The sequence below is a fragment of the Trichechus manatus genome, unplaced genomic scaffold (assembly GCF_000243295.1).
Source record: "Trichechus manatus latirostris isolate Lorelei unplaced genomic scaffold, TriManLat1.0 scaffold00206, whole genome shotgun sequence".
In the NCBI taxonomy this organism is placed as follows: Eukaryota; Metazoa; Chordata; class Mammalia; order Sirenia; family Trichechidae; genus Trichechus; species Trichechus manatus.
This window is the reverse complement of record NW_004444142.1, coordinates 3,411,261-3,434,307: the sequence shown is the minus strand read 5'-3', so window position 1 is coordinate 3,434,307 and position 23,047 is coordinate 3,411,261. Positions and strand designations below refer to the sequence as shown.

Below are 23,047 nucleotides of genomic sequence, written 5' to 3'. Positions count from 1 at the left end.
CACTCTACAAATGTCAGCTATTTCAATATAATTTAACTTCAGCTTCTATCATAAACATTTTTAAGGTAGTTGCTGCTTTTCAAGGAATTAAAAAAATTAAAACAATTATAATTAATCTTTAAAGATTAATCCATTCATTTGTCTATTGAACAGATATTTACAGTGTTCCAGAAACTGTTCTAGGCACTGGGGATGCACCTGTAAATAAAGCCAATTCAAATCCCAGTCCTCATGGAGCTTTTATTTTAATGAAGGGAGATTAAAAACTAAACAATATGGAATCTATATTATGTGATGAAAAGAGCTCTGGAGAAAAAATAAAGCAGAGAAGAGGGACAGGTTTATCACACTCCTGAGATTCATGTTATGAAATGATTCCCCTGCATGGTAACAATGCCAATACCATTAGACCTTAGAAACACTTCCCCAGATGCAAGGTCTCAATTAGGCATTTACTCAGGCAACTTTGATTTCGAAGAGAAGGGTTAAACCTCAAAAGCCTTGGGTTTACATAGCCCATAAGCTGATTCACTTTAGTTACCATACTAATAATGACTGTTGTTATAGCTTCTATGGCCTTGATAAGTCTTTGCCTTTTATATTTTAGGAAGTCATAAATGTTGAATGAGGGCACATTTCAGGTCCACAACTTACTGCCACCTCTGCCTTTCCTGAACTCCCAAAATAGCTAAACGTTCTTTTTAAATGGCTTCAGTGCTCTGAAATAGGTGCTCCCAGGTGGCTGCTATAACTCATTTCAACTTGGCCGAACAGGCATAAATAAGCCTCTTTATTGTTAGTTTTATCTTCCCTTCAGTGCTTGGGAATACAGAATGATCTCTAAAAGTTTATGCTTTATTAACTTCATCAGCCACTGGAAAAATTCCTTCAGAATCATCAGGATAATTCAATGTGGATACCTTCAGTGTCCTAATATGATTCTCGGCCTCACTCTTTTCTTTCTTAAAGTGCTTCATCAGCTCCTGGATATTTTGTTCGTGTTTAGTTTTCACACTCTGCAATGATGATGTAAGATCTTTCAGCTCCCTCTGGTGAACATCTCGCTCTAGCTTTAACTGCTTGATGATTGTAGCTGTTTCATCCTCCCTGGATTTCTCATGGGTCTTGAGGTCAGAAAGGTCCTTAAGCACCTCTTTCTTGGCTCTTTCTTCCTCGGCCAATTTGTTAGCAAGATCTGCTCGGATGGCACTCAAATCCTTGACAGACTCTTGCATCTCCAGAAGTTTAGCTTTATCCTCAGCCTGGCTCTTCTTTAGTGCTGCATTTTCTTCCTCCAGGTGAGTTTTCTCAGCTTTCAGTTGGCTCTGAATCTTACTCTGCTTTTTCAATTCACTTTCTAGCCTATGTATGGTGTCTAGGGAATCCTTGACTTCTTGTTCAAGGTCTGCTTGATGAGACTTCACATCACTTAGTTTCTTCTCTTTACAGTGAAGCTCCTCTTCCTGAAGGGCTCGCTTGGTTAAGACATCGTTCAATTCCTTTCGAAGATTCTCTATTTGTTGTAAGGCTGCATAAAGCTGGCTTTTCAATTCATCCCTTTCTCTTAGAATCTATCAGGGTAACAATAAAAAGAATAAAACAAATTACTGTAAAATACACCATAGACTCTGCTAGGTAAGAAAAAGGGTTTAATCCATAAGGAGAAGAAAAATGTATCAAATAATATTTTATACTTTTCATATTTTTTAATTAAGAATTTTCCTTAGGTTTGAAAATGAGGAAAAATATATAATTACCCTGAAACTAAAAGGCCCATAGCAGCACACTGATTTTGGATTTTTTCATCACCAAAATTTATTTTATATCAACCCATGATCTTAAATAATTATTTAAATATAAGATAAAATTGAGCAAAAGAATGGGCCAAAAAAATGACTTCTATTATAAAGATAATTTGCCAGAGGTTGAAATAATACAGTGTTACCTAAAATAAAAACAATCTGCACTGTAATGACATATTTTTAAAAAGAAGAAACCTCAAAACAGAGACGAAAAATAATATAGAGAAGCATGCAGATATATTCCAAGAAAGGTTACAGTACTATCGGTCACTATTAATAAAATAATGTCAGTAGTAGTAAGATACACACCAATACACAACTGCAAGTCTTGAAGCTCCCAGAAAAGTAGAGATGAGATTCATTTAAAATTAGAACAGGTTGGGAAAGAAAGAAATATTCAAGGCATTAAACCTCCATCATCCTTTGCCTGCCTCTATAGGGCAGAGGGGTTAGGGTTTATACTAAGGAACAGAAACCAAGAACTAACCCTTCTGGACTCTAATCCTCACCACCCAGTCAATGGAAATGAAAAAGCCAAGCAGCCAAGAAAGATAAGATTGCTTTCTCAACAACACTGGTACCAAGGTCAATCTTACTGATGCCCATCACGGCTTCAACAGAGGGAAAAACAAGATTCTCATTTCAGAAATAGAAATAATGAGTTAAAATGCAAATAATTGTGTGCTTTATAATTCAATATATACTTCAGTGTAAAATAATTTGCAATAAAATGCAATGAGTCAGTCTCTCAAAATGAATTAATACGTAAAGAGTTTATTCAAATCAATCTCAGTTCTGATAGGGTAAAGAACATAAAGGTGCCACAAAAAAAATCATGAAACGAAGTGATTAAGGAGTTGGCTCTGAAGACAGAAGGAACTTAACTTGATTCTCAGTCCAGCCATTTAGTATTTCTATGGCCTTAAGGAAATTATCTTTGCTGTGCCTCAGTTTCTTCATCTGTAAAATAGAGACAATAATAATATCTACTTCACAGGGTTGTGATAAAGATTAGTGGGAAACAAAAAGTAGGAGAGAGATTTAAGTTCAAGGTGGAACCAGGTCTCAGGGAGGTATTAATGCAAGGTAATGACTGAAACTATGAAAGAGATGGTAACTGGTGAAGCAAGTCCTTGGAGTGGAAAGACTGGAACATAGTTAAAGGAGTTAACTTTGGAAAGAAATAAAGCTATTTGTATATTTAAATTAGGGGAAAGGCAGGAAAACTAACTAGAAATATAGATAAGCCTCGGGCACATGTATTCTTTTTCTATTGCTGTGTATTACCACAAACTTAGTGGCTTAAAACAACATCCATTTATTATCTCATTGTTTCCATAGGTCAAAAGTATAGGCGAGGTACTCTGCTTAGGGTCTTGTAAGGCTGGAACCAAGTTGTTGGCTGGCCTGGGCTTATCCAGAGGCTCCGGTAAAGAATCTACTTCCAAGCTCATTCAGGCTTGGCAGAATTGAGTTTTATGTACTGTAGGACTCTCCTCCCCACTTCTTGCTGGCTGTTGGCCAAGGGTTAGTCTCAGCTTCTAGAGGCCACCTTTGGCTCATGGACCCTTCCATCTATAAAGCCAGCAACATGCTCTTTGAATTTCTCTGACTTACCCTCCTCCCACCAGCCAGAAAAAGGTCTCGATTTTTAAGAGTTGGTGTACTTAAATTAGATCTACCTGGATAATCCCTGTATCTTCAGGTCAAGTGTGCCATACGACAATGTAATCATGGGAGTGATATCTCATCATATGCACAGGTTTCAGGAATTGAGGCAAGACATCTTCGGGGGACCATTCTGCCTGCCACAACAGAGAAGAAACTGACAGAACTCAATTTTATGGATTCTCAGTTGTAAAGATAATGTGGGAGGGGCCTCAGAGTGAGGGGAGGTAGCTTAAATATAGTGATTAATGTTTGGAACAGATAACTTGGCTCCCCAGCCATGAGTTAAGAAACTGGCAAGCAACCCTGAAGATAGAAAATCATATTTTCATGACAAAGCTCTATCAGGAGAATGCCTGTAACTACAAAAAGATTATAAATGTCTTCTTGATTGGCTTAAACAGCAAGGATATTTATTTTTCTCACATCAAGATGGGGTGGCTCAAGAAGATCCTTTGAAGCTTAGACTCTTGCAACTGTGCAATTCTCCAGGCTTTGTCCTCCTCTCAGTGTCCCAGGCATCACATCAATTTATGACAAAGCCAGAGCCTTAGGGGTAGCCAGTCACAGACTATGTTGGTCAGGTTTTAGAATTTCTTTGGCAATACATCTTCTCCTCACTTATTGACATGGTAAGGTTCCAAAGACCAGGTCGTTATGCAAAATCTGGATTATGCAAAAATGAAGGATGACTACATCAGATCACAAAATGGAAGATGACTGCATCACTGCATAACTGCCAAATACATCATTACATAACTGCCAAACCACTCAGAAGCATGGCCTAGCCAAGCTGACATATAACCTTAACCATCACAGACAGCATTACCCTCGCCTTGCACTTTGGCATTCATTACTGCCAGATGTATGTCGTTAATGCACAAAATAGATAGGTTTTTTACTACTGTCAATGTGAAATGTCGGATAATGAGACAGTCGATAAGTGAGGAGAAAGTGCATAGTTTCTGAAAACTGAGTAAGTTCTATTTGTTTCTGATCAGTTGTTTGGCTAGTAGCCGGAGCCCAAGATTTTGTCTAGGAATTGCCTCTGAGTCTGACAATGTCAGTGTCTAACCACCCCTCAGCAACCTGGCCATTCCCAGTGGCCTTCACGCAGTGGTTAAGTGCTTAGATGCTAACCAAAAGGTCAGCAATTTGAATTCACCAGCCACTCCGCGGAAGAAAGATGTGGCAGTCTGCGTCTGTAAAGATTACAGCCTTGGAAACCCAATAGGGCAGTTCTTCTCTGTCCAACAGGGTTGTTACATGTTCAGAATTCATTCTACAGCAACTGGTTTGGTTTTTTGGTTTTTTGTTTGTTTGTTTTGTTTTACTTCAGTTAAATAACTTCTATCTTGAGGCAATTCAAAATAGTGGAATTGGGTTCCCTTTATCGGATCAGGAGTGCTTAACTAGAACTACTTGAAAGGGGCCTGAAAAATCTTGCTTCTATTTGACCTCATTTTTATTTCTGCTAAGTGTCCCACCTCTCCCTCCAGCTTGAACTAACTTGAGTTTGAGATAAATAATTTGGCTTTTCCAGCCCTAAAATACTCCAAATTACTGGACACAGACTCAGTCAATTTGGATTGCAGATTGAAGACCTCAGGCCCCCTCACACAAAATAATTCTTCTTCTCTGCTTTTAGACAGACCAGCTTCAATCTAAAGTTGTTCTGTAGGATCTTTCTGAAGGCTAAAACAAGGAGACAACATACTCCAACATCCTAAAGTTTCTCTACCAGTTACTCAATACTATACTCTGAGGTACAGCATCAATGCCTCAAGGTACAACTTCTGATGGTTTAACCAAGTACTTCCAAGTACACAGGAAGGTTTAACAACTCTCCCATTTGAACAGTATCATTCCCCCTGCCCCATTCTCACCCCACTACCTCACACCCCTTGCCACCACTAAGTCAATTCTACATTTTAGGATTTTTTATTTATAGCTCCTCATCTCTAAAATTTAAATTTCATATCAGTTTCAATTTCTTCAAGCTGAGAGTAAGAGAAAATCTAGACGCAAATGGCCTCAAACCACAAGGACACTTATTATCTATCACTCCAAGCAGAGCTGCTCCAGATATAGCATGTCAAGGCTCTATCTCTACTTCTCTGCAACTCTCTCAGCAATATCTCCTCTGTGTGTGGCTTCATCCTCAAGATGGTAGCAAGTCAGCTTCAGCCATTCCAGGCACAAAAGCCGGAAACAACATCTAGAAGAAAGAGAAAATCTCTCTTCTTATATACCATTTTTAGAGTAAGCTAAACGTTTACCAGAAGCTCCCCAACAGACTTTATATTCCATTCCTCATTGATTAGGATTGGGTCGTGTGCCTAGGAATGACTGGCTTATATTAATCATTGTGGGGGTGGGGTAGAAGGGAGTAACCATGTTGCCTACAGGAGCTAGCTGATATGTCTATACAAAATTTGCTGGTACCATTCAGTAGCAAGAATGGAAAAAGTAGACATTTAGGTTGATTCTAGATTGAAGATCAGTAAAATGTATGAGGTAGAAGAAAGAAATTGAAGATGCTGGTGAGTATATCATCAAAAAAGCTTCTTATAAAGCCCAGCCTAGACTGGAAAAAAAAAAAAAAAAAAAAAAAACTAAATCCAGAAAATGGCTGATCAACCAGAGGAAGGCAGAAATATCAAAATCAGGTGCTAATTGTTTAGAAAAATGAAAGGAAATGAACTGTTAAAAAGCAGAGACTGAGATTTTAGAACTGAAGATTTGAACACAGAACAATCACAGATGACAACAAATATTAACCACAGAAATTAGTTGCTGAAATAGAGTGATTTGAAAGTCACTGTGAAATAGGAAATTACTGAAGTATAAGGATAATGGACTTCAACAGTTTGCTGACTTGAACAATGAAGTCAACAAGGATGATGGCAAAAGTTACATGTAATGTTACATGTCAAGGGGAAGTCAGGTGCCAAAATCCTGAAGAAATGTGGAGGCATAGTGGAAAAATAAGTAGCAGTCAGGAACAAGATTAAGCAGAAAATGTTATAATCAGGTAAACTTAGCTTCCAAAGAAGGGCTGTAAAGGAAGATTACAGAAAGCAGGGCTGAAATGGTTGTATGAAGCCAGAAGAACAAAACTGTCGAAAACCATGGCACTTGTAAGAACAGAAGCCAACTCCTCAAAAGCCTGATTACAAAGAATGTACAGTTTTTTTAATCAGAAAAAAGGTAAATAGGGAAATTTTTAAAATGGTATTTTTCTACATGTAAGGGAAAACACAGAAAGATTGCTGGATTATACTAATACATCAGCACTCCGTTGTCGTTAGGTGCCATGGAGTTGGTCCGGACTCACTGCAACCCTATGTACAACAGAATGAAACACTGCCCAGTTCTGTGCCATCTGCACAATCGTTGCTATGTTTGAGCCCATTTCTACAGCCATTGTGTCAATATATCTCGCTGAGGGTTTTCGTCTTTTTTGCTGACCCTCTACTTTACCAAACACGATGTCTTTTTCCAGGGAAAGACAGGAGAAAAGAAAAAAAACCTAGGAAGCTTTCCTATTATCCATGTTAGAAAAGACTATGAAAGAAATAGGAAACACTCAGAAAATCATACACTATGATCAGAGTCCAAGTTCAAATATTTTCCTTTGTCACTTTGAAAGTACCTATAAAAACCAATGACTTCAAAACCCTACATTAAAAGAAAAAGAAAACAATAGACAAAAATATCACAACTTAGGACTAGATTATGAGTATCAATAGAGTTTTAGGTCTCCTAATATGTATTCATTTATATATCCCTAAAGTATATCATAATTCCCTGCTGTGAACATCCACGCCATTGCCTTTTAAGGAAAGTATATAATCCGATTTTGTTTTTTTCTGCAATGATATTCTATTTGTTTAATATTACATCGCCTTCAGTAATGATGTAGTTTTGTAATATTATATACAGTCATCCCTCCAGATCCATGGGGGATTGGCTGAAGAACCCCTGAGGATACCAAAATCCGCAGGTCCTCAAGTCCCTTATATAAAATGGCGTAGTATTTGCATGTAACCTACACACAACCTCTCGTATACTTTATGTCATCTCTAGATTACTTATAATATCTAACACAATGTAAATACTATGTAAATAGTTGTTAATGCTTACACTTAACCCTTAATGCTTTCTCAGTTCTTTGCAAGCACTTTATCACGAACCAAAGAAACCGCTTTTGCCATTGTAGGGGCAGCACTAACACTTCCACGAGTTTCAGGTTCTTTCTGCTTTAATGTGGGAATGTTCAGTTCATTCTTACGGACCTTACAGCGCACTTTGGCAAGCGATATGGCACTTTTCAAAAGTTCTAAGATTTTTATTTTCTCGTGGAAAGATGGCACTTTACGCTCCCTCTTAGGGTTTGAGGGATTGCCCTGACCACTCCATTGTTGTTTAGGAGCCATTTTTTCACAGAAACAAATGGTGCACACAACACAAGTAATGCACGAACAAGATGAGAGGCCAATAATGCTCAAACCACGAGTGCTGGAGAGAGACTGAGGATCTGTGAGCCAGCGGGAGGCTGCAGCAGGGGATGCCCATATATCACCGCATTCGCATGCATTCAGCGCAGCACTCAGTGTGGCAAATTCAGGTTTTGAATTTAGGAACTTCCTTTTTTACTTTTTCTGAATATTTTCAATCCACGGTTGGTTGAACCCATGGATGCGGAGCTCACAGATACGGAGGGCCGACTCTACATCCAATAATCTTACCAAGATTCCAAAATGTATAAGGCAGGAAAAAGAATTAATCAGAGCAATTTTTAAGAGAATAAACGCCTATTTGCTTTCTAATGTATTAAGTGGCAAATCTTAAAGCAGAAAATAAACTATGCTGAAAAAAGAGAAATGGCAGTAGGAACAGACTCATTTTGGAAATACAAAGACTGTCTCATTTGAGCATATAAAATGGCTCAACAAGGTAACGTATTAAACAACTTATTCCATAAACCACTGTGTGTTACATTTGTAAATCAGGATCGTTTTTCTTTTAATACACCCTTCCAAATACACCCTGAAGTTACTATTTCAAAATAATTACTCCTAAAAACAAAAAGGGAGTAGACTGTATTACTAATGCCTTAAGGTGGTATTGTGAATATTTTAAGAATTGAAATACTCCTTAAAGGTATATTCAAGAAGCCCTCATTGCACAGTGGTTAAAGCACTCAGTTGCTACCCAAAAGATCAGCAGTTTGAACCCACCAACCCTCTGAAGGAGAAAGATGTGGCAGTCTCCTTCTATATGGATATACAGTCTTAAAAACCCTATGAGGCAGTTCTACTCTGCCCTATAGGGTCTCTATGAGTCATAATCAACTCAATGACAACGGGCTTGGTTTTTGTTTGTTTGTTTTGAAGGTATATTCAGTAAGATACAAAAAAATATACTTTTTTTCACAGTTTCAATGAATTTCCGCATCACGGATTTATTGGGCACTAGATTTGGAGTGAAATGTTTCCTACCCTTTCTTCCTTGATTAACCATTGCTCTGAGACATGCTGCATTAATTTTTCAGGCTTTTAAAGGACAAATTACAATGCCTGCTGTGATAATTGTGATACTATCCTAACCCTGGCAATCACTTTAAAACTACTTCTTTGCTTATCATTAGCAATGCTAAGTGATAAAAATAAGTATATCGAGAGTATTCTGGGAAATGATTGTTTAACAATTTTTAATTTTCTGAAAAACTCAATCCAGAAAACTCTCAGCACCATAGATTGGGATACTGTCTGATGACATGGGCCCTTCTAAATTTCCTCTAATTTAGTAAAATCCCCAGATGGTTCTCAATCAATCAACCTCCACAACCACTCTTCTCTCTGGCTACCTCCCTCACAGTTAGGGTTCATCAAACCAGTTGCCAAACCAGGCTAAAAACAGAATAATACTGGTAGGGCAATTTCCTGAAAACAAATCAGTTCAGGTTCAAGCCTGAAAGGTTTAGAACTGTTTTACCTCAGGGCAACCAAGCACCCAGCACATGTCAGATGGGTTAAATTAAAAAGCACTCCACAGTGAGTGCAAAGTGATCACTTCCTTCATCTTCTCTATGTCTAAGAAATTCATATAACCCACTGCCATTGAGTCGATTCCAACTCAGCGACCCTATAGGACAGAGTAGAACTGCCACATAGGGATTCCAAGGCTGTAATCTTTACAGAAGCAGACTGCCACATCTTTCTCCCATAGAGTGGCTGGTGGGTTCAAACGGTCAACTTTTGGTTAGCAGTCCAGTGTTTTAACCACTGTGCCACCGTGGCTCCTAGAAATTCATATGGAAGAGGTAAAATATCTTTCCCCTGACAGCTCATCTGGAATAAGCATCTGTCACTCTTAAGTGCTGACAAGTGATTTTATAAATATAATTGCCTTGCATTTTGTTTTTTGACAGAAAGTCAACTCATCCAAATGATTGTTCTTCTGAAATGTTCAGAGTTCTTGGCAAGTGACAAATGACAAAGTATCGATGATAAACCAAGACAAAACATGGATAAAATCCATCATGATTTTCCTGCTTATTATCTCATAAACATCTGGGTTTAATTCAACCCCGTGATATAGTTGAGAATCAGCATAGGAGCATAAAATCCATTTAGAGAAACTAATTATACAAAAGAATAGATAATGTGCAATGCATACATGGATGAGTAAAATGCTCTTAGTTGCTATCAAAAGGGCACAGAAGTAGAATCCTAAAGAGGATTTCGATCCAATAACACTGCTCAGACACTGAGATTGTCAGTATCACTCACTTAACTAAATCTATCATAGCTGCTGCCAGGAAATGGGCCAGTAGTAACTCTGCATTTTTAAATGCTTTTTTCTAACCAATACTTAAGTGAAATTGTAAAAATAGATATTTTAAAATACATGCATTAGGGATGTTAAATGGTTAAGAGCTCAACTACTAGTCGAAAGGTCAGCAGTTCAAACCCACCCAGAGGCACCTCCGAAGACAGCCTGCTGATCTGCTACTGAAACATCACGGCCTTGAAAACCCTTTGGAGCAATTCTATTCTAGACACATGAGGTCGCCATGAGTCAGAATTGATTCTATGGCAACGAACAACTACAACAAGATCAAGAGATGGAAAGGAACATTTGATGATTTTTTTTTTTTCTATTTAATATATGAAAGAATAATTTCAATTTAGGGAACTTAAAGCTAAGCGGTGTTGGTAGTGATCTATTTTAAGGGCCAACTCTGAAAAGTCATGGAATGTTAAGCTATTAAAAAGTTAAAGAAAAAAAAAAGAACTAAATTATTTTTTGTCTTGAAATAGCCAACACAAAAAGACTCTTTATCGTCATCACATGAAGAGACATATGTACACCCATGTTCATTGCAGCATTGTTCACAATAGAAAAAGATGGAAACAACCTAGATGCCCATCAACAGATGAATGGATAAACAAACTATGGTACATATACACAATGAAGTACTACACAACGAAAAAGAACAACGATGAATCTGCAAAGCATCTCACAACATGGATGAATCTGGAGGGCATCATGCTGAGTGAAATGTCAACACAAAAGGACAAACATTGTATGAGACCACTACTGTAAAAACTCATGAAAAGGTTTACACACAAAAAGAAACATTGTTTGATGGTTATGGGAGTGGGGAGGGTGGGGATGGAAAAACACTAAATAGAAAATTGATAAGTGATATGTGATGGTTGCGATTGTGTGTCAGCTTGGCTGGGCCATGATCAGTGTTTTAATGTAATCACTCCCATGATTGAATATACGGTGAGTAGCCAATCAGATGAAAGGGAGTCTCCTTGGGGGTGTGGCCCGCATCTGTATATAAGCAGAAGTTCTGGCTTTTCGCTCTCTCTGGATCCTGCAGCTGCTTCCTGTCATCTCATCTCCCATTCTTGGGACTTGAGCTGTCAGCTTATCTGCTGAACCTGGGATTCATCGATCTGCACAGCCTGTGAGCGGGAACCCTCCTCTCCAACCTGCTGATCTTGGGCTTGCCACCTTCTGCAGCTGTGTGACTTGGGAGAGGCGTCTACCCTTATCCACGGACTTTGAACATTCTAGCCTCTACAATCACCTGAGCTGTTTCCTTGATATAATCTCTCTCTCTCTCTCTCTCTCTCTCTCTCTCTCTCTCTCTCTCTATATATATATATATATATATATATATATATATACACTTTACTGGTTTTCCTCCTCTGGAGAACCCAGCCTAAGACATGGTAACTCTGGTGAAGGGTAGGACAGTACGCAATACTGGGGAAGCCACCGCAACTTGTACAAGGGAAGGTCATGGAAGCTCCATGGGCACACCCAAACTCCCTGAGGGACCAAATTGCTGGGCTGAGGGCTGTGTGGACCATGGTCTCAGGGAACATATCGCTCAATTGGTATAACATAGTTTATAAAGAAAATGTTCTATGTTCTACTGTGGTGAGTATCGTCTTGGGTCTTAAAAGCCTGTGAGTGGTCATCTAAGGTACTCACCCTTTGAGAGCAAGAGAGAATGAAGAAAACTAAAGATACAAGGGAAAGATTAGTCCAAAGGACTAATGGACCACAACTACCACAGCCTCCACAACACTGAGTCCAGTACAACTAGATGGTGCCCAGCTATCACCATTGACTGGTCTGACAGGGATCATGATAGAGGGGCCCAGACAGAGCTGGAGAAAAATGTAGACCAAAATTCTAACTCACAAAAAAGGACCAGACTTACTGGCCTGACACAGACTGGAAAAATCCCAAAAGTATGGCTCCCAGACACATTTTTAGCTCAGTAATTAAGTCACTCCTGAGGTTCACCCTTCATCCCAAGATTAGACAGGCCTATAAAAGAAAACAAGACCAAAGGGGCACAGCAGCCCAGGGGCAAGGGAAAGAAGGCAGAAGTGCACTGGAAAGCTGGTAATAAAGAACTCAAGGTCGAGAAGGGAGAGTGTTAACATGTGGTGGGGTTGTTAACCAGTGGCATAAACCAAAATGTGCAGGGAGGCGGGGCAGAGATGGTGGAGTAGTCAGATGCTTCCTGTGGTCCCTCTTACAACAAAGACCCAAAAAAATAAGTGAATGGATTACATATGACAATCTAGGAGCCCTGAACATCAAAGACAAAGTTGACGAATCGGACAGAGTGGCAGGGGGAAGGAGAGATGGCTCAGAAGCTATGGGGAGTTCCAGACCTCACCTGAGCTGCACAGGCACTCTGCAGGCTGGACTGACTGCTGCGTGACCAGTGAGGCAAGCAGTGGCGCTCAGGAGGAATTTTCCACATCGGGAGAGACAGAGCGGCGGCAAGTGTGCTCAAGCCTCCAGAATCAGAGAAAAGCGGTGCTCATTTGGCAAAACATAAGTACAAGCATCTCACCAACCACATGGATTAACCCCCCCACTTTGGGAAGTACCTCTCTCCCATTTGCCTGCCCCTTCCCAACTCTGCTACAAGTCCCAGTCCGGGTTCAGTGACTGCCATGCCCCCTGAGATGGAAGTAGGACCTGTTATGTGCCCTGAGCCGTTCTCCTGGCTTTGGAGAAGGAAAAAATTAACAAACAGGAAAAAATAATCTACCAGGAACTCAGGGCAGGCACAGCCCCATTACCTAGGCACAGGCATAAGGGGTTCACGGACTTTGAATGTCTTTCCCCCCTGCATAGACCTGTGTGGGTCCATTTCAGCAACATAGGCCCTCATTAGCACAGTACAACAGGGTATATACTATTTTAGACTGTATCAGCTATAAGGGGGAATGGCAAATTCATGACATTTGACGCCATCCTGCCTATTAAGCAGGGTCATCACCTACCCATATCAAGGGCTTGAGGACCGTTGGCTCCACTCACTCCACTGAGCCACCTGTGACAGGGATCCAAGAATAAATGGTGACTCCCAGTCCTTACAGGAATAGCATTGGGTGCCCACAGTTCGGCTGCAGAACCCATTCACCTGTGCACTGTAGGGAACAGGGACACGACTCCTACCTAGACACTCAAGGGCAGCCATCAGCCCCCTGCCTTGCTCAGCACATGATTCCCTATTGCAACCAGATACTTGTGCCTATTCCAATCACTCCTGCCCATCTAGGAATGTAGGTGAGAGCCTGCACCACACACTTAGGGAATGACAACCTGGACACCTGAGCTGAATCCACACAAGAAAAGTAAACAGACTCCTTGGCTCACATACCTAGTAACACCTCTAATCACCTGGTGACAGGACATTAGAGCTTCAAAGGCACCAATATTCAAACTAGTTCACACAAGCAGCCTATTTGGGCATATCAAAACAAAACAAAACAAGAAGCTAGTACACACTAAGCAAACAAAAAATAAATAAATATAATAACTTATTGATGGCTCGGAGACAACAGTTAATATCAAATCACATAAAGAGGTAGACCATGATGGCTTCAGCAACCTCCCAAAACAAAGAATCAAGAAATTTTCGGGAGGAAGACTACTTCTTAGAATTACTGGAGGTAGAATTCAAAAGATTAATATACAGAGGTCTTCAAGAGATCAGGAAGAAGATCATTCAAAATGCAGAACAAGCCAAGGAACACACAGACAAAGCAACAGAGGAACTTAAGAAGGTTATACAAGAGCATAATGACAAATTTAAAAGCCTGCAAGAATACACAGAGAGACATCAAAAAGAAATCCAAAAGATTAACAATGAAATTTCAGAATTACAGCACTCAATAGAAAGCCATAGGAGCATACCTGAGGCAATGGAAGTCAGAATTACTAAGATTGAAGATAAAGCACTTGAAAAAATTAACAAACAGGAAAAAATATTTTTTGAGGAAAAGTCAGATAAAAGAATTTAAACAAATGAAGAAACCCTAAGAATTATGTGGGACTCTATCAAGAGGAATAACCTACAAGTGACTGGAGTACCAAAACAGGGGGGACTAACAGAAAATACAGCGAGAATTGTTGAAGATTTGTTGGCAGAAAACTTTCCTGATATCATGAAAGATGAGAAGATATCTATCCAAGAAACTCATCTAACCCCACACAAGGCGGATCCCAAAAGAAAGTCACCAAGACATATTATAATCAAACTTGCCAAAACCAAAGATAAAGAGAGACTTTTAAGAGCAGTTAGCGATAAATGAAAACTCATCTACAAAGAAGAGTCAGTAAGATTAAGTTTGGACTACTCAGCAGAAACCCTGCAGGCAAGAAGGCAATGGGATGACATATATAAAGCCTTTAAGGAAAAAAATCGCCAGCCAAGAATTATATACTCAGCAAAACTGTCTCTCATATATGATGGTGAAATTAAGACATTTCCAGACAAACAGAAGTTTAGGGAATTTGTAAAAACCAATCCAAAATTACAGGAAATACTAAAGGGAGTCCTTTTGTTAGAAAAATAAATAACATCAGACAACAATCCAAGATGAGAACACAGGACAGACCAACCAGTTATAAATTCATATATGGAAGTCACAAAATAAATCAAAGTTAAAACACTGGAAATACAGAAACAGAGACATCAATATGTAAAAGATGACAAAATTGAAACAAAAAACGAGGAACTAAATACTGTAGTCACAGATCTTTCATATGGAGAGGAAGTAGAGGTGATATAAAGAAATAAAAGACGGGTATAAACTTAGAAAAACAGAAGTAAATATTAAGGTAACCACAAAGGAAACTAACAATCTTACACATCTAAACACAAAAAAGAAAAAATATATAACGTCCTAGCAAATACAAAATCAGCAACAATGAAAAAGATGAAAAGAAAATACATAAAGAAAAACGACTCAGCACAGAAAATTAAGTGGAACAAAGAAACTGTGAACAAAAACACAAAAAACATACCAACATGAAAGCACTAAACTCATACCTATCAATAATTACCCTGAATGTAAATGGACTAAATGCACCAATAAATGGACAGAGTGGCAGAATGGATAAAAAAACACAATCCGTCTATATGCTGCCTACAAGAGACACGCCTTAGACTTAAAGATACAAACAAACTAAAACTCAAAGGATGGAAAAAATATATCAAACAAAAAATACTCAAAAAAGAGCAGGAGTGGCAATATTAATCTCTGACAAAATAGACTTTAAAGTAAAAGCCACCACAAAGGATAAGGAAGGACATTATATAATGATTCAAGGATCAATACACCAGGAGGACATAACCATAATAAATATTTATGCATCCAATGACAGTGCTCCAAAATACATAAAGCAAACTCTAACAGCCATGAAAAGAGAAACAGACAGCTCCACAATAATAGTAGGATTTCAACATATCAGTTTCGGCGAAGGACAGAACATCCAGAAAGAAGCTCAATAAAGACACAGAAGATCTAAATGCCACAATCAACCAACCTGATCTCACAGACATATACAGAACACTTCACTCAACAGCAGCCAAGTATACTCTCTTTTCCAATGCACATGGAACATTCTCCAGAACAGACCACATATTAGGCCACAAAGCAAGCCTTAACAAAATCCAAAACATCGAAACATTACAAAGCATCTTTTCTCTCCACAAAGCCATAAACATAGAAACCAATAACAGAAAAAGCAACAACCAAAAAAAAAAACTCAAATACATGCAAACTGAACAACACCTTGCTAAAAAACTACTGGGTTATAGATGAAAGTTTAGGATGGAATAAGGAAATTCACAGAATCAAAGGAGAATGAAAACACATCCTACCAGAACCTTTGGGACACAGTAAAAGCAGTGCTCAGAGGTCAATTTATAGCAATAAATGCACACATCCAAAAAGAAGAAGAGCCAAAATCAAAACATTAACCCTAAAACTCAAACAAACAAAGAGAGCAGCAAAAGAAGCCCTTGGGCACCAGAAGAAAGCAAATAATAAAAATCAGAGCAGAATTAAACAAATAGAAAACAGAAAAACAATTGAAAGAGTCAATAAGACCAAAAACTGGTTCTTTGAAAAGATCAATAAAAGTGGTAAACCACTGGCCAAACTGACAAAAGAAAAACAGGAGAGGAAGCAAATAAACAAGAAGTGAGATGGGCGATAACCAAGAAATGAGATGGGCGATATCACAATAGACCCAACTGAAATTAAAAGAATCATAACAGAATACTATGAAAAACTGTACTTCAACAAATTTTAAAACCTAGAGGGAATGGACAAATTTCTAGAAACACACTACCTACCTAAACTAACACAAACAGAGATGGAACAACCAAATAAACCTATAACAAAAGAAGTGATTGAAAAGGTAATTTAAAAACTCCCAACAAAAAAAAAAGCCCTAGCCCAGACGGTTTCATTGGAGAATTCTACCAAACTATCAGAGAAGAGTTAACACCACTACTGCTAAAGGTATTTCAGAGCATCGAAAAGGATGGAATACTCACAAACTCTTTTTATGAAGCCAGCGTAACCCTCATACCAAAACCAGGTAAAGACACTACAAAAAAAGAAAATTACAGATAAATATCCCTCATGAACATAGATGCAAACATCCTTAAAAAAATTCTAGCCAATAGAATTCAATAACATGTCAAAAAAATAATTCACCATTACCAAATGGGATTCATACCAGGTATGCAGGGATGGTTCAACATTAGAAAAAACAATCAGTGTAATCCATCACATAAATTAAACAAAAGATAAGAATGACATGATCTTATCAATTGATGCAGAAAAGGCATTTGACAAAGTCCAACACCTAATCACGATAAAAACTCTCAGCAAAATAGGAATAGAAGGGAAATTCCCCAACATAATAAAGGCATTTATAGAAAGCAAACAGTCAACATTATCCTAAATGGGGAGAGTCTGAAAGCATTCCCCTTGAGAATGGGAACCAGACAGGATGCTCTTTATCACCACTTTTATTCAACGTTGTGCTGGAGGTCCTAGCCACAGCAATTAGGCTAGAAAAAGAAATAATGGGAATTCGAATTGGTAAGCAAGAAGTAAAAGTATCCTTATTTGTAGATGATATGATCTTATACACAGAAAAACCCAAAGAATCCACAAGAAAACTACTAGAACTAATAGATTTCAGCAAAGTATCAAGATACCAGATAAACATACAAAAATCAGTTCGACTTCTGTACACCAACAAAGAGAACTTCAAAGAGGAAATCGTGAAATCAATACCATTTACAATAGCCCCCAAGAAAATAAAATACTTAGGAATAAATATAACCAGAGACGTAAAAGACCTATACAAAGAAAACTACAAAATACTACTGCAAAAAACCAAAAGAGACCTACATAAGTAGAAAAACATACCTTGCTCATGGATAGGAGGACTCAATATTGTGAAAATGTCAATTCCACCCAAAGCGATCTATAGATACAATGCAATCCCGATCCACATTCCAATGACAATTTTTAATGAGATGATGAAACACATCACCAACTTCCTATGGAAAGGGAAGAGGCCCCAGATAAATAAAGCATTACTCAAGAAAAAGAACAAAGTGAGAAGCCTCACACTACTTGATTTCAGAACTTATTATACTGCCACGGTAGTCAAAACAGTCTGGTACTGGTACAACAACAGATACATACACCAACAGAACAAAGTTGAGAATTCAGACACAAATTCATCCACCTATGAGTAGCTGATATTTGACAAAGGCCCAAAGTCCATTAAATGGGGAAAAGTCTCTTTAACAAACGGTGCTGGCATAACTGGATATCCATCCTCACACCATGCACAAAAACTAACTCAAAATGGATCAAAGACCTAAATATAGAATCTGAAACAATAAAGATAATGGAAGAAAAAACAGGGAGAACACTAGGAGCCCTAAACATGGCATAAACAGAATACGAACCATAAGTAACAATGCACAAACACCTGAAAAGAAACTAGATAACTGGAAGCTCCTAAAAATCAAACACTTATGTTCATCAAAAGACTTCACCAAAAGAGTAAAAAGACAACCTTCACACTGGGAAAAAATTTTTGGCTACGATAAATCCAGTCAGGGTCTAATCTCTAAAATCTACAAGATACTACAAAACCTCAACAACAAAAAGACAAATAACCCAGTTAAAACATGGGCAAAGGATATGAACAGACACTTCACCAAGCGGCTAACAGATACATGAGGAAATGCTCACAATCATTAGTCATTAGAGAAATGCAAATCAAAACTACAGTGAGATACCATCTCACCCCAATAAGGCTAGCATTAATCCAAAAAACACAAAATAATAAACGGTAGGTAGGTTTTGGAGAGACTGGAACACTTATACACTGTCAGTGGGAATGTAAAATGGTACAACCACTTTGGAAATCAATTTGGTGCTTTCTTAAAAAGCTAGAAATAGAAGTATCATACAATTCAGCAATCTCATTCCTTGGAATATATCCTAGAGAAATAAGAGCTGTCACACAAATAGATATATGCACACCCATGTTCATGGCAGCACTGTTCACGATAGCAAAAAGATGGAAATAACCTAGGTGCCCATCAATGGACAAATGGATAAACAAATTATGGTATATTCACACAATGGAATACTACGAAATGATAAAGAACAACAACGTATCTGCAAAACATCTCATAACATAGATGAATCTGGAAGGTACTATGCTGACTGAAATTAGTCAGTAACAAAAGGACAAATATTGTTTGAGACCACTATTGTAAGAACTCAAGAAAAGGTTTAATCACAAAAGAAAACATTCTTTCATGGTTACAAGGGGAGGGAGGGAGGGAGAGGGGAATTCACTAACTAGATAGTAGACAAGAATCATCTTAGGTGAAGGGAAGGACAACACACAATACAGGGGAAGCCAGCACAACTGGACTAAACCCAAAGCTAAGAAGTTTCCTGAATACAACCAAATACTTTGAGGGAAAGATAAGCAGGGGCAGGGGTCCAGGGACCATGGTTTCAGGGGACATCTAGGTCAACCGGTATGACAAAGTTTATTAAGAAAATGATCTGCATCCCACTTTGGTGAGTGGTGTCTGAGTTCTTAAAAGCGAGCAAGCAGCCATCTAAGATGCATCAACTCGTCCCAACCCACCTGGAGCAAAGGAGAATGAAGAACACCAAAGACTTGAGGAAAATATTAGCCCAAGAGACAGAAAGGGCCCCATAAACCAGCGACTCCATCGGCCCGAGACCGGAAGAACTAGATGGTGCCTGGTACCACTGATGACGGCCCTGACAGAGAACACAACAGAGAGATCCTGATGCAGCAGGAGAAAACTGGGGTGCAGAATTCAAATTCCAGTAAAAATACCAGACTTAATGGTCTGACTGAGGCTGGAGGAATCCCAAAAGACATGGCCCCCAGACTCTCTGTTAACCCAGAACTGAAACCATTCCCAAAGCCAACTCTTCAGACAGATTAGACCGGACTTTAAGACATAAAATGATACTCGTGAAGAGTTTGCTTCTTAGCTCAAGTAGATACAGGACACTAAATGGGCAGTTCCCGTTTGGAGGCCAGATGAGAAGGCAGAAAGGGATAGGAGTTGGCTGAATGGACACAGGAAATCCGGGGTGGAAAGGAGGAATGTGCCAGCACATTATAGGGATAGCAACTAGGGTCACATAACAATGTGTGTATAAATTTTTGTGTAAGAAACTAAAACTTGAGCCGTAAACTTTCACCTAAAGCACAATTCAGAAAAAAAAAAAAAGTGTACTAACTGTTTAATGAGAAACTAGTTTGTTTTGTAAACCTTCATCTAAACTACAATAAAGAAAAAAAAGAGTATCAAGGAGATACTAATAGATTATATGGACAGAATGGCACTCAAGGACAGATGAATGAATGAGTGAATGGTGGGTCACAGCAAAAACCATTCCTTAGGAATTTCCCTTTTATACCTGATTATTCTTGTCTGTCAGTTCATCAAGAGTTTCAGACTGTTTCTCCAACTCTCGCTCTAATTTCTTATGCTTAAGCTTCCACTGCTTAATGGATTCCTGAGCTTTCATTTTCAGCTCTTCTCTCCTCTTTTCTGCCTCCTCTCTCAGGACCTCTGACTGCTGGAACTCACTGAGATACCGCTCTGCCTGTCTGGTCGCATCCTCTGCATGTTGAGTCAGCTCTGAAATCTGGAGGTCAGCACGCTTACGCTCAGCCTCACATGTCTCATAGTGATTCTGGATCTCCTTAAGTCGATCCAGCATCTGCAGTTGCTGTTTTTCCTTGTTCTCCAATTCCCGTGTTAAGTTCTAGGAATAAAGCATGTGAAATATTAGGAACATATTCTTGTCAAAATTGAAAAAATAACATGTTAGCGGACAATAATCTTTGATGTCATGGGAATGGGAATAATCCGTATTATATCTCGTTAGCAATTAATATAGGAAACATGAGCCTTTTCTGTGTATTTTATAACCCCATTAAAAACCTGACTTGTTGCCATCGAGTCAATTCTGACTTACAGCAGAACTGCTCCATAGAGTTTCCAAGGAGCACCTGGTGGATTTGAACTGTTGACTTTTGGTTAGCAGACATAGCTCTTAACCACTATGCCACCAAGGTTTCCATAATCCCACTAGTGGGGAATAATTTTTATAGAAGTGTTATCTTTTTTAAGATTACTTTATTATCCAAAAAGGGAAAACGTCTATGTTTGCAATTGACTGTCACTAAAATAGAAGTCATTGCCGATCAGAAAAACAATGTACATTACTTTGGATAAGAACCTAGTGTTTTGTCCAACTGAAGAAATGTCAATGTTTTAAAATTTGTCAGAGAACTATTATTAGTAATGACATTTAACACTTCACTTTCTGGAAGCATGTAAAATTGTTAAATTAAAATAAAAATCAGTAACAATAAGCATAAAAGACAGAAGCATCAGTATAGATAACAGTTTATTTGGAAGTCCGTTTAAAAAGCTCCCAATGAAGTATTTATAGATTAGGTTATTTCCAACTAAAACAACATAGTAAGTTGATGTACTTATCTATAGCTTACATGAATAATAGTAATATAGATTTTTTTAAAAACTTAATTTGAATTTTTTCTAATATTTCTCTAACCAAGAACAAAACCTGAACTCTAAAAAATCAGTAACACATTTAGAAATTATACTAAATCCATTATGACTAATAAATATTTTAACTTAAGAAGAATGAATATATGTCTATTTTTAACCCTTTTGTGTCTGGCAGTACATATAGCAACCATGAGATTTTTGATCCTCTGGGGTTTATTGGGAAGTTGCTGTACCACTGACAGCGGGTGCTGCCACAAGGCAGGGGCATTTACGAATGTTTGAAACCAAAGAAAAGGGCGCGTGCCACAAATAACTGTTTTTACACGATATTGTATGAGGTGTCTGAATTTTTGGTAGGAAAACAGAAATTTTAAAAATTTTTATTTGTTACACATATGTACCAATAGACCCTGGTGGAGACTCTGGAGTATAATTAGTGGTACTTCGTATGTACCACTCAATACTTGGTAGGCTTGTGGGAGGGGGCAAGAAAAAAACTCCATACTATCTACTAAAAATTCAGACACATTCAATGATTCAGCATGCTTCCATTAATGAAAACACATGGCATCAATGAAAAATTCAAAACAGAAAATAATTGGGTCTTCAAAGGGTTAAGTTAAAAAATAAGAGGACATTGCTTTTATAGAACATTTTATACAAATAAAGGAATGTTATAACATTAACATTAAACCACTCTTGTAAAGCTTTGGAAAGGAGTGACAAACTCAGAAATTAAGTGCTTACAATGTGTCCTATAACCTGTCCCTCTGAGCCTTAGTTTCCAAATACCTGGGTAACAAGGGGGAAATGAAAAGGATATGCGTCCAAGTAAGAATGGACTCATGCTAAGATGATGCTATGAGCTGGATAAACAATAATTATCATCTGCATTGTACTAAGACACTGAGAAATGAAGACACTGGAAATATTTACCAAGTTTCTCTGGCCTTGACAGTAGAATTTTCAGTTCCAGATTCCATAGCTCTGACTTGTGGCTCATGTAAAGTTCAATTTTAATTTTCCCCCATGATTACAGTCATGCTTTGATATTATGGCAAAAAAAAAAACTTAAAATCATAATAATGTTTCAAAAACAAGCTTCATTTTTTGAGAAACAAGTTTCTATTTGTTCAGTTTGCTAAATTCAATGCAGCCTGGAAGAGCTGAGTCACTCCTTTATACACCCAAACAAAATAGTAAATTGAGAACTGTGCACTTGTTTGTGGGGAAAATTCTCAAATGAGATCAGAAAACCCTAGTGATTGCGGTTTACCCTTTTGCCAATATTCTCAAAGTTTTACCACTATGCTAGAAATTAACTTTATTAACAACCAGTATTCAAATGATTTCTACACCAAACAAGAGCAGGAACCAATTTTTTTTTCCAACAAATACTTGAGGAGGGTGGTTACACCTACTATGTGCCAGGCACATGGTTTGTAGAAAGATTGTTAAGACATGGCTTCAACACCAAAGAATTTACCAACCTAACTTAGGAGCTATTCATGTCAACATCTAAATTACAACAAAAGATAGTGTTAGGTGCTAAAATGTGATCAACAGTTACCCGAAGGAGTCTATTTTCTACAGC

At 38.2% G+C, this 23,047-nt stretch overlaps 1 protein-coding gene across 1 annotated transcript in view; it reads right to left on the bottom strand.

Moving 5' to 3' along the window:
- The window catches only part of CEP128 (centrosomal protein 128), a 602,257-nt gene that overhangs the window by 373,847 nt on the left and 205,363 nt on the right, over positions 1-23,047 (bottom strand). Inside the window, exons 12-13 of the mRNA XM_023742234.1 lie at positions 20,330-20,680; positions 921-1,571 (exon numbers count right to left, since the gene is read on the bottom strand). Of these exons, the coding sequence (XP_023598002.1) occupies positions 921-1,571; positions 20,330-20,680 (1,002 nt within the window). The remainder of the gene's footprint in view (positions 1-920; positions 1,572-20,329; positions 20,681-23,047) is intronic.